At 40.7% G+C, this 13102-nt stretch overlaps 2 protein-coding genes across 2 annotated transcripts; one reads left to right on the top strand and one right to left on the bottom strand.

The window, feature by feature from the left end:
* Positions 1 to 455: 455 nt before the first annotated feature.
* Positions 456 to 4586, top strand: LOC133518493 (adenylate kinase isoenzyme 1-like). The gene is made up of 4 exons (XM_061852211.1): positions 456 to 877; positions 1832 to 1980; positions 3298 to 3453; positions 4366 to 4586. Exons 1-4 carry the CDS (start codon positions 589 to 591, stop codon positions 4462 to 4464), a joined length of 693 nt encoding a protein of 230 aa, XP_061708195.1. The 5' UTR covers positions 456 to 588; the 3' UTR covers positions 4465 to 4586.
* Positions 4587 to 6910: 2324 nt separating this feature from the next.
* Positions 6911 to 12982, bottom strand: LOC133518492 (adenylate kinase isoenzyme 1-like). The gene is made up of 5 exons (XM_061852210.1): positions 12845 to 12982; positions 10787 to 11008; positions 9302 to 9460; positions 7886 to 8026; positions 6911 to 7164 (listed from the first exon to the last, which is right to left on the bottom strand). The coding sequence occupies exons 1-5, from the start codon at positions 12875 to 12877 to the stop codon at positions 6961 to 6963; spliced, it is 759 nt and encodes a 252-aa protein (XP_061708194.1). The 5' UTR covers positions 12878 to 12982; the 3' UTR covers positions 6911 to 6960.
* Between the last annotated feature and the right edge of the window lie 120 nt (positions 12983 to 13102).

Below are 13102 nucleotides of genomic sequence, written 5' to 3'. Positions count from 1 at the left end.
ACAAATTTACTGTTTTTCAGAAGCAAAATAACGTATTAAATATGAAATTATTTGTTATTCAGTTATTTTATTTTTAATAACCTGGTGATGGAGATGAAGACTTGATACGACGGTTGAAGGCATATTCTTTAAGGTGGTTTGTCTGCGATTATCAATGTCCAACACGATTTTACTAAAAATGAAGAATTTAAATATAGCGGCCACTTTCAACAACTTTACCTACTTGAAATGTCAATTATTATATTATGTTGTATTTAGGAATATCCCAGACTTTAGATCATTATAGGTATATCAATTGTACCCACTTCTCCACTCCACTCCACTTAGAAATTTCGAATTTGTGCTAGTGCTATATTCTCAAAAATCTTACTAACCTTTTTCAATATTATTAGAACCAAAAAGAATGGAAAGGTAAAATTAAAACCAAACTTCAAAAACCTTTTGTCAAGATCTTGTCACGCAGTGACATAATTTACCAATTATTTACGTCTCAAATTGCCAAATCATTTTGGACAATAAATAAACCATATTGTTTTTAATCCGTTCATATACACAATGCATTGAAACAATTAGAAACCAAATTTAAAAATGAATGACCAAGACCCTTGCTGGCCTTGCGAACAAGATGTAATAGAAAAATTGCCTCCTTGTCCCTTACAATGCAGATCAGAGAAATGCAAGGCGTTTAAAAAGATTTCCTTGGAAGGTATACCAATAGTATGGGTGCTCGGCGGCCCAGGTTCTGGGAAAGGCACTCAGTGTGAGAAAATTTTAAAGAAGTACGGGTTCATCCTGTTGTTAACTGATGCGTTGGTTCGCGAGGAGGTGAAATCAGGCTCGGTTCGTGGGAAGTGCCTGTCTAAGATTTTGGAACGAAGTGAGTGGCTTATTCAGCTTATTTGTATTTCTATCTCTTAATGCAAATTGACATTTTTATTTTGAATATTTACACTTTTGCCATGCCATAATCCGCGTTTTACCCGTTGACCTGTTCCTAAACACTGTTCACTAGTGGATCTACGGGTAATTTATTTATATCATGATCCTACCGCAGTGTTTCTTTTCCAAAAACTTTCTTTTAACAACTAAACTAGGCGGAGCCCCGCTTCACTGGGCTCCTATTTCTGGGCGGGTGGCCTTTGGGCATCTGCAGCTATACCTAACGAAAACCTAACATACCTACCTATTGATTTAGTGTGACTACCGTGACTACTTTGGAGAAAAAAACAACTTAGATTTACACGTATAATAAAACGTAGTAAACGCCTAAAGGGTTAAAGTTGGCTTTGTAAAAAAAACACGATTTTTGTCTGATTTTCATTTATTTTCAGTTGTATATCATAAACCCTGCATATCTAGTATATCTACTATATAATCTTAATAGAATAGCTAGTTGCAGTAGTGATATACTTTACCGAGAGATCTGACGAGCAATATTTTAAACAGCAGTATATTTTCAAAGTTAAAAGGTAAAAACCCGCGCGACGGCCATAGTTTCCATCGCAGCGCGCCATGTCTTTTTTTTCCTTCTAATTCCCTGACGTTACGTATCTCATAAATCTCGACGCCTGAATGCGATTTATTTGCTTGGCGATGGGCGGCAGTGTATAGTGAATGCTTGAGATTCTGTGAGGCGATGGATGCTAGGTGCTCAACTGTCCCAATTTAATTTGTTAATGTGCCATTATTGTTTTATAATTGTTAATACTTATAATTATTATTGCTGTTAGTCTAAGTTTCGTGACGCATTGGTTCAACTGTAATGTCATGTAAACATTTTTATCAATAAAATAAAAAATAAATAAAAAAATAAAACTTAACTTTCTTTTAGATGACACAGCTCCAAGTGATGTGACTATTGATCTGCTGAAAGACGCCATCTACAAAAGCGCTAGGGCTGCCAAGGGGTTCCTTCTTGACGGATTTCCGAAAGAAAAGAGCCAAGCTGTCATGTTTGAGAAAAGAATTAGACCCTGCACGGTAAATACCGAGTACTTTATCATATCATGGACTCATTGGTTACTTATCTCCAGGGGTCGGACAAAAAGTGCGGATGACGTCAAACCACTTATAGGTGATTTCAAATAGTATTTTTGATTTTCATAAACAATTATCACTTATCATTTATCAACCTCTTTATTAAACGATATCGCCACTTGAAATGAGTAAGTACATTTTTGACTGACACATTGTCAATCAGATGAACAATAAATTGACTTTGTTATTGTTTAGCTATTGTATCTTCACGATTATATTTAGCTAAAATTTATATTTACTAATGTATAAGAAAACGCTCTAAAATGTCATCTTTACTCGAATATTGTGGCAATCCCACAGACTTGTTCTAACTAATTTCAAATAATTATACCTTATGGTAACAAGTTTCGTGAAATTTATTTTATTCACTACATCACCCTACCACCTGTATTATTAATTCCATGGATTTATTTACGATTATTTTGTTACTTCATTAATACTACTTTGTTACTACATGTCACAAGGAAGTTTAAATACAAACTCAAACATCCTGTGTGCAAGATTACGTCATTTTTACGTCATCCGCACTTTTTGTCCGACCCCTGCAGTTATCTCAAATACAATCAGCTTTAATATAAATGTAAGATTAACCAAATCATACTATCCATTATCTCCGGGGTCAAAGACACATAGAAAAACAAAAATTGTCCCATTCGTTGCCCAGTCTGATGTGACGTGTGAGTCACAAGTTGTGACAGTTGTGACTTAATACCAGGCCAATTCACAACCTATGTAGGTACTCCGTCGACGTCGGCCAGGAGGTGGGCGCAGACTTTATGCGCATTTACTACCTCCGCCCTAGTAGACCCATGTGAGGACTGGGGAATCACCCACTATGTTAGTATTATTGAACGGGGGGCACTAATACCTCATAGGAGCTGCAGCCCGGTAGCGGGCCACCCGCTGGAGCATCACAGTTGATGGCTCACCGCGATCCTGCGCCGCCTCGTATTAGGCAAAGGTGGCATTCGCTGGGTTTTTACACTGTAGTAGGCATCCTTTGGTCCATTATACCTATATATATATATATATATATATATATACCAGTGGCGGATCGTTCAAAGAACTCGATTCCCACCGGCTTGTCTAATTTCAGACCGTTGAGTACTTTCACGATCGGATCATGAAGAAAAGGAAAGTAAAATTAGCTCCGGGTTCCCTACGAATATTTGTGACGCGCCGCCACTGATATATACATATATATTTATAAATATATGGTTCGATTTTGTTACACCAATGTTAACCTTATGACCCTTCTAGGTAATTTTCTACCTCGAAGCAACATCAGACACCTTGACGAAGCGGATCATGAAGCGAGAGCCCTCCGCGAACGAGCAAGCCGTTAAACAGAGGGTGAAGGCCACGTTTGAAGTTGACGAACTGCTGTTGGCTGCATATTCTGATAAAGCGTTTAGAGTAAGTGCAGATGTCTGTATTATCGATACCGTTAAACCGAGGTCCATTAACTCTTTGAACGCTTTAAGTTATAAACAAAAACGTTACTGACACGCTAAGGTAAATGTCGTGGGCGCAAGCGAGCTAATGAAAGTAAACGCTATTTGAAAGTGTGAGGGTTACTTGGACAGCGTACGTCATAACACCTATACATAGTTGTCCATGGCGCGGTGGGCACGACTACGAGTATAGCCAATCAAACAACCAGCCAGTAGAAAAAGGCCAGAAATTCAAATGTTCTATGGGACGATAATCCTTCGCGCCTACAGTCTGTGCAGAAGGAGAAGAGTCTTCTCTTTCCGAACAGACTACATTTTTTAAATTTGCCGTTTTTTTCTACTGATGGAAATGGCTTGACCGACTATAGTAACGACTATGACTGTCAATTATTATAATTGAAGTAAGCGTCCTTAACAGAAATGCAGTTAAGCACGTAGAATTACATACATACGCCATCTTATACCTCTATCGCATGATACCAACGATCAATGCCACTGTGTGAGAGGGACAGCAATTTCTTTGTGCTTAGCGTCGTTACTTTAGACACAATAAATAATAGTCCTACCGTACAGAAATGACACTTCCTACAAAACCGAAATTTGACAGCGATTCAGGGTCGAATTATGCTGTCCCTTTCTAATGTATGGCACTATCCCTTTCGGCCATTTAGGGTTGTCAAAATTCTAGTCATTATCTTATCTGTGGTCGTGCACGTATAGGGACGTCAAGTTGTGCCAACCCTAATAATTGCTCGGAGCAATGCTGAGCCGAGCGGAGTCGAGAAAAGCCGACAGGAGGAGTGTCGCCCCACTGCTTTAGACCTGGACGCACCTTATGGTAATGCGTGTAACACTTTTGTTTGTCTATTAACAGATAAATGCTGAGAATGATGCAGACACAATGTTCCGCGAGCTGTCGGAGATCCTGGACTCATTCATCCCCAAGAACACCGGAACCACTGTCTTACCATAATTAATCTTGAGATACCTCTTTCCTAATGTCGTTTTTATGATACACACTGAACTGATCTGCTAGTCAAGACAGAACAAGTTGTTTCCATTCCCAAATAAAACCTAATCACTGGTCAAAACGGCCCCCACCGTATTTTTTCTTTGGATGAACTTGAGTAATAGACTTTGGTGAGCTGCAGGATAGCTGGTGGACCTCAGCAAATTTTAACGAAAGATTAATTAACATATTTGACCTTCTGTGTACCTTTAACAGGAACCAGTGCACCTCTTCTTAAACCTTTTGGCCTCCATTGACATTTTAGCCTCCAGTCGCCCACTGCTGAGCATAGGGCTCTCTTCGTGTACGCCACTTATCCCGGTCCTGTACTAGTCGCATCCAGAAGTGTCCCTCGATTTTTCGAATGTCATCCATCCAACGAGCCAACGGACGCCGGACGCTTCTTTCATCCGAAAGCGGCCACCATTCTGTCAACATTTTGATACACCTGCCATCATTCTGCCTAGCAACATGTCCCGCCCAATTCGATTTTAGCTTAGTAATGATACCACCCACGTATCGCACCTTGGTGCGGCGTCGGATCTCGACAGTGTTTTGAAGTTTAATGCCGAGCTTGGCGCTCTCTGAGCTACTCGTATTTTATGCACAGCCTGCTTAGTGAGGCACCGTATGTCATGGTGGGCAGGACACATTGGTTAAAGAGACTAGCTGAAGAGAGAGAGAGAGAGTGATCAACGAGGGGGGGCTGGTTTAGGGTCGGCAACGCGCATGTAATTCCTCTGGAGTTGCAGGCGTACATAGGCTACGGAGACTGCTTACGATCAGGCGGGCCGTATGCTTGTTTGCCACCGACGTAGTATAAAAAAAAAAAAAAAAACTTGATATACAGCCAATACATTTCGTTCCTCACACGCCACAACTTGATATGTTATAAGGGTACATGCGGTACGTGCAATTATTGACTTAGCGTTGATAACACATTACTTTATAGACGTGGCGGCGAAAAGATGGGCGTAGGCAGGTGAAGGCAGGGGAGGCAAATTTCAGCTTTCTAGCACTAACGATCACGGCGCAAAGCCTCGGACAGACGGACATGGCCAAGCTATAGGTTCCTAGTTGACTACGGAACCCTAAAAAGGTCTATCGTATGTCCGTCGGTCATTCTGATGTCAGGATGGCGGGTGGACCATTATTATTTGGTGGACTATTGTCTCTTTGGGTGGACCTATGAGAAAATTTACCTTTTTATTTACGTTATTAAAACGTAACGCGACGCCACCCGACGTGACACCGTGTTGAGTCGATCAAATTGTATTATTTTCTATAGCGTCACGTCACGTTTTAATAATGTGATTCCGGCTTAAAAGTATGTACAGTCGTCGCCATCAGATATATAGGACCGACCGAGGTGCTTAATCTTAGTTTTTAATCGCTGGCATCATTTTACCATAAACAAGAGCCAAAGGGCTGGTTAAGTTGAATTTTTCATTGATATTTTGTTAGTTTGAAAATTAATGTCGCCATACATCCCATGACTGGAGCAAAAAAACATAGTTTTTTAATTGGTTGATAATATTGAAACCAATTGCAGTAGCTTTTATTAAATACAAAGAAAACATAAAGAACGAATTGGACATTCAACTTTTAAAGCGTGAAGCGGTAGGAACTTTACAGATGGCTGTGATATTAAAAATACTCCAAATTTACTCTGAAATGTCCCATGATTGGTGCCGTTAACCCTTTACCAGGCTGACAGTTCAAAAATTACAATCGAATGTCAGTCTTACTCATCGAAAATAGAACACATGTTTGAAGAGCCGCATGTGGGAAATATATATCCCTTAGCCTGGTAAAGGGTTAACATATATCGCCTCCATCTTTAAAACTACCTATATACTTTATCAAAATAAGGTCTGGCCGCGTAGCCAACATGTAAATTGTTACCGCTCCGTAGCGTATCGTAGTCATCTCTCTCTATCACTCTTCCGCTAAATAATGTGAGCTCAGTACTCGGTACTCGGCCCAGGGCACTCTCTCGCCACTGTACCTACTTGGCACGTGTGATCAAGGCCTTATGTTAATACCTGTAGCCGATTTACGAAATGTTCTAGTTCTGCTGAATTTTGATGAGTTTGTTTGCAATTGTGCAAATTAACTGGCTCAGTTTCATTGGTCGAGAGGGCCCGTATGCGGGGTGCGAGAGATTTCCAAAACGCATGCCATTTTGAGTTTCACTAGTCGTTATACCACTTTATTTATTTATTTATTTTATACCGCTTGCAGGGACTCCCCGCACGCTTTATATCGACCGAGTTATCGACCAATGAAACTGAGCCATAAAGCTATATTGGAAATAGGAAAAACGTTGTTTATTCCTTTTTACTCTTTGCCAAAAATCGGGTTAAGTTTTCAAGGATGTGTAAGGAAAAAACGCAATAAAACACCTCAATGAAAAACTCGTACAATAAATTATTTTAAAAACATCGCAACCCCGATATCCTAACTGGCCGTGACCTCAGCGCGGGTCTCTTCCTGTCTTCCTTGGTTTTCCTGTCTCCCATGACTTTCCTGTTTCCCCTGGCTATCCTGTTGCCCTTGGCTGCCCTCCCCGTCCCGCTCCTCTTTGGCGGGGGTTTCCAGCATATCTGACAGGATCTCTTCTAGAGTAGACGCTAACGCTTTCGGGTTACTAGTGCTATCCAGCTGGAACATTTGAAGGCAGAAAATGCTAATAGATTCTTAAAATACTATCCCACCAAAAACATTTTTATGTAAAATGTTGCCAAGTCCATATGGTTCGCACTGTCTAAAAATTATCAGATCTCATGTAGAGCCAAGCTTCTTACTCTTCTACACGCCCTAACTTCACTAACTCTACACCACAGTCAAAATATGAGGCTTGGCCGTTTTGTTACTACAAGAACTATTATATAACAGAAAAGTAATGACCAGTGAATAAATTTTTCACCTTACGCCCATGTGATGGTAGGTAGCTAGATACCAAACCAAATAGCTACCTATGGAAATTGTTCGTACATATAAAAGTTCGCCATGCTAGAACGCACGACAAACAGCACATTGTGTGGGTTTAGTGGGTAGGCTCCTCACAAAATAAATAAATAAATATTATAGGACATTATTACACAAATTGACTAGTCCCACAGTAAGCTCAATAAGGCTTGTATTGAGGGTACTTAGACAACGATATATATATTATTTGTAAATACTTAAATACATAGAAAACAGCCATGACTCAGGAACAAATATCCATGCTCATCAACCGAATAAATGCCCTTACCAGAATTTGAACCCGGGACCATCGGCTTCGTAGGCAGGGTCACTACCCACTAGGCTAAACCGGTCGTCAAAAAGTAGGAAAGGGCGCAACCGTATCTTTACTGTGGTGGTAGTGCTGGTGTCTTACCGTGACAATATGTCCTCCCAGCCGTTTATGCACACTCTTGACTTTCTGCGCTGCTTCTCTGACGATCTGCCTCGCTGAATTTATGTCCGACTCCGGTCTGCCCAGTTCCGACAGTTTGGCTTGAAGTCGTGTCGCAGCCACCTGTCAATGAAGACAAAATTTTACTTATACAAATCTTATCTTTTTTTATCTGGGGAAACGACAAACAAAAAGTCACACATTGATGTCACGCATGGCACTTCCACACTTTAAAGTGTAAAATATCTACAAGATTCAAAACAGATAAAAAAGTGCACGTGACACATGAGATGACATTACAGCGCTCAAACTTCGTTTCGTTCCTCATAATATACGGTATATCATACCAAGAATTGAAGCTAGCCATTGACAACGGCGAGCAGTAATGTTGTGTGTTGGTAGGAACTTGAGTCTATATTTGTAAAACTCTACTCGTTTTTACGTCTTCCGAGTCTTTTAAGTCCCGAGTCAAGTCTTTTTTAAGCTCTCCTCAGAACGTACTCGAGCCTCCGAATAAAGATTCCGTCAACAATTTTGTAGATTTTAATACTTTTATCTAAATTAACAGTTAAAAAATAGACGTTATTGAATGACTTGTGCACCGAATACATGAATTTTATGCAAAAACAATGCGGTTAAATTTAGACCAAGCTAAGTTTGCAGCGATTTTGATATCTCAGACGGTACTAAACGGTATTAAACGTCAAGCTTGTATGAGATTATGACGTTGACTTGCACCGTCTGGGCTATCTAAATCGTTGCCAACTCAGCTTTGTCTAACTCTAGAATTTTTTTGTCAAAAGGACTCTGGTCTCTACAATAAACTTTCAAGACAGGGTTTTTAACAAGTTGCAAAGAACTCAAGTTTCATTTTAACGATTAGAGTCTGAAAAACCGCATCTTAACAAACAATAGCCATTGCTTGTTAAGACGGTCAACAGGTATTTGAGGTTAAACTTCCTCAAATACCTGGCGGTGGAACATGCTGGACACGTGGGAGCTCTTGGGTAAGCCGACCAGGATGAACCACTTGCTGTCCTGCTGTTGCAGCATTTCTTGCTTGATCAGCTCCTCCGTCAAGTTTGAAGTGCACACTACCAACCCTCAGTTGCACATCTTATCCATGGTCCAACTAAAATGGAATAAAATGGAGTGCAATACCTCATTATCAACTTCCAGCGCGCCGATCTTCTCTAGTCCGTTTACCTGGCGGTGGAACATGCTGGACAAGTGGGAGCTCTTGGGTAAGCCCACCAAGATGAAGGCCTTGCAATCCTGCTGTTGCAGCATTTATTCTCTGATCAGGTTCACCGTCAGGTTTGAAGTGCACACTACCAACCCTCAATTGCACATCTTATCCATGGTCCAACTAAAATGGAATAAAATGGAGTGGAATACCTCATTATCAACTTCCAGCGCGACGATCTTCTCCGGCCACTTGACCTGGCGGTGGAACATGCTGGACATGCGGGAGCTCTTGGGGAAGCCCACCAGGATGAAGCCCTTGCAGTCCTGCTGTTGCAGCATTTCTTCCTTGATCAGGTCCACCGTTAGTTGCTGCGGACATACCATTAAGTTAACTTTGGTTTGCAATTTTTTTTATTCTTCGACGGTGGCAAACAAGCTTATGACCCGCCTGATGGTAAGCAGTCTTTGTAGCCTATGGACGCCTGCAACTCCAGAGGTGTTTCATGCGCGTTGCCGACCCTAACACCCCGCACCTTCGATGAGCTCTGGCAAGTTTACTCACCGGCAGTAACAGAACACTATAAGTACGGTCTAGTGTTTGTGCAATACCTATGTAAGTTTGAAGTTATACACTTCACGCAAACAGACTTATGGCTCTCTTCATAATTAATTGATTAAGAAACAGCAGCGAAAAATCTGTTGTCGATTTATAGTTTGGCAAGCCATTTCCGTCAGTAGAGAAAGGCGGCAAATTTAAAAATTGTACGCGCGAAGGTTGACCTACCATAGAAAATTTGAATTTTTCGCCTTTTTCTACTGACACAGTGTGTTTGCTAGAGTATACGTACCTACCTATGATATTACGTACTATAGATCGTGTCATTCACGAAGACGCGTGCCTTGACTAGTATTGTCATGTTATTAAAGGTTACATTTGACTAATCTACGCGTCATCGTGGTTGACACGAACTACTTATAATCGTAGTACACCTTGCTCACTCGTACTATAGGGTTGATGCGAGCGTGATACTTAGCGAGTAATATTAAATTGAAAACAAAATGAAAATATCGTCGATTGGTACGTTTCTTCAATAATTTAATCTTAATTACGTAATTAATGTCCTCTAGTATCAGAGGAGACAAATTAAATTATTTCCAATGAAAATATTATAAGTATAGATACACTATTATATAAATTAAAAACTGAAATTAATGAAAGAAGAAAGTGACCAATGCCTCCAGTGCCCAAGGCTGGAATCGAACCAGGGTCTTCTGCAATCGCGGCAGATGCCCAGAACCGCTCGGACACCTGGGCCACAGCGGCATGGGTAGATTTTTTCCCTCATATATGCAATTTCTTAAGGGCTTATGGCCCCCTCTGGTTTATAATCTTAAGTAGCTTGTCAAACAGTTAATCTCGCGTGTCTTCAACCTCGTTCACTAGTCAGGTAAACGGGTCAGGTTGGAAGTAATGGTTCTTATTACATAAAGAAATACATTGACTGTAACTAAGCCACATCTCATGCGTTTTACCGGTTAGTTACGCGCACGCCTGAATTATTGCGTAGCGTAGTAGATTCACCGCACAATTCACAATTCAGGCATGCCGACAGCAAAGAAAGTGTTGGATCTTTGAAGCTCGCTCAGAATCTTTGGAGCTCGCCAGGCCGAATCATGGTGTAGCTAGTTAGATACCTCGGGAACCTCCTCCTGCGCATTCAGGCGGTCGGCTATGAGCCGGCCCCGGGCCGTGTCCTTCTCGGCCTCGGCGCGCACCAGCTCGCCAGGCCTTATCATGGTGTAGCCGGTGATGTTGGAGATGGTTTGGGCCACCGTCTGGTTCCCGGCGCCGGGGACGCCGTTCACGAAGATGACTGGCAGGTTTCTGATTGGCGTCATGTCGTATACGCCTTCATCCTATAAGTTAGTGGATATTACAACTTTCTTATATTAAAGGAAAATTAATCTCTTAAAAAACATAACTTTAACCGACGTAAAGAAGGATAAAAAAAAATATTATCCCGCTTCGCTTGTAACTGATATGTTTAGTGAGAGTTCGTTTTACTCGAGCACCGAGGGTTCCGTACAAACTTTGAATTCTCTCGTGTAACTATAAAGGTGAAAACTTTTGATCATAAATACCTATACTAAGTATTTTTGTGTACAGCGCCATCTATCGGCAAAATGTCTAACTATTTTGCGCGAAGAGCGAACATACGCGCGAGGCAGTTTCCTAACGGCCAGTGAAGACGTTCCTCGCTCGAGGCGGCGCGCGCGTTTTCTTCGCCTGAGTGCGCTCCATAAATGAATTTTATTTCAATACGTAAAAAAAATTTTTTTGGAATGTACAATTTGAGCTCTTTCAAATGCTACCCCACTTGACCTAATCACTAGACTAGATCTAGAATGACATCCGCTGTGCTGTGCCCTAGCTACCACACAGAGCGAGATGACATTCACAATGCCCATACCTCTCTTGTGGACGTAGTTTAAGGACGTACCCGGGTCCAATACATAGTATAAAAAAAAACTAGACTTTGAAATTTTGCCACCTCTTCATATTGGGCATTTTCCATTTTTAATTTTATTAAAAAAAAATACTTTTCATGTGTCTGGGTTAACAATGTTAGCATTGTTCATAACTACTTATTCCAAATTTCAAATCGATAGCTTAAGTGGCTACCGAGATATTTAGCGTTGTAACAGACGGACGGACGGACAGAGTCGCACCATAAGGGTTCCTTTTGTACCTTTTTGGTATCTTATACCTTTAAACGAGCAATTCTTGTATATATATTTCAGGGATCTCGGAAACGGCTCTAACGATTTCGCTGAAATTTGGTATATGGGGGTTTTTGGGGGTAAACAATCGATCTAGATTAGTTTTATGTTTGGGAAAACGCGTGTTTTCGAGTTTTCATGCGTTTTTCTTTCGACGCCGAATATGGTCGCTAATTTCGTGTCACTGTCCGTCCGGTCCAGCGGGTTAAGACGCGGGCAGCAAGAAACAACCAGTATTACGGGTTCGAATCCCGCCCGGGGACTAACTTTTGTTTTTTTTTATATGTTCAAGCTTATATATAATATTTTAATTTTTATTGTTTTAGACAAGTTTAATTTAGTAAAAAAATGTAGTTAAGATTATCACCTATACACCACCATATTACAATAAATAGTTATAACCGAGCAAAGCTCGGTCGCCCAGGTATGTAACCCTAAAAAGGAAGCTGACCTTTTGCCTTTGTTGTTACTTGGGGGTATTATTGACTACTATCGTAACTATTTGGCTAACATAGAATATTGCCCCTTAATGTTGAGCTATCAGAGTACTAACAGAGTAAATACTTTTGGCGCATAGTCTGATCCGCTACTTTTGATGCTGACTGTACCCATGCCATTGTAGATAAAGAACTGCCTTGAGAAAGTTGGATCTTGTGGTTTTTCAACTCTGAGGGCCTACCGCGAACCACGTTCGACGTGTTGTCTCTTTGTCGCACTTGTAAATTCGTACGTTAGCGTGACAGGGAGGCAACACGTCAAACGTAGTTCGCGGTAGGCCCTCTGATAAACGTGTCTGGTAAACTGACTTTCGGTAAAAACTGTGGCCAACTTCAATAATGGCATAATACATCAACCAAGGAACAAGATTTATCTATTTTATCATCCAAATTATACCTTTCATAACAGCTGGTCTTGGCAAAATATGTCACAGTACAAATATTAATATATTACCCAAAAAATAACGAAACATACCTCATTCTCATTCTTTGAAGATAAACAGCCCATTATGGCTACAAACTAATTACAAGTACAATTGTAAACTAATAATAATTAAAATCCAATAAAGTTTGTGAAATATAATGACATTGCCAATACAGGTGACACAATTTTGAAATGGGTAACGTCTAGATTATTGACGGTTTTCGAATTATGGCGGTAACTGGCCAGTAAGGACATTGTCTGACGTCTGACCTATTCAAACTTCCTTTCATAATCATGTACCCATGGGTT

The sequence above is a fragment of the Cydia pomonella genome, chromosome 5 (assembly GCF_033807575.1).
Source record: "Cydia pomonella isolate Wapato2018A chromosome 5, ilCydPomo1, whole genome shotgun sequence".
Lineage (NCBI taxonomy): Eukaryota > Metazoa > Arthropoda > Insecta > Lepidoptera > Tortricidae > Cydia > Cydia pomonella.
The sequence above is the reverse complement of the archived record's forward strand: the minus strand, read 5'-3'. Positions and strand labels throughout refer to the sequence as shown.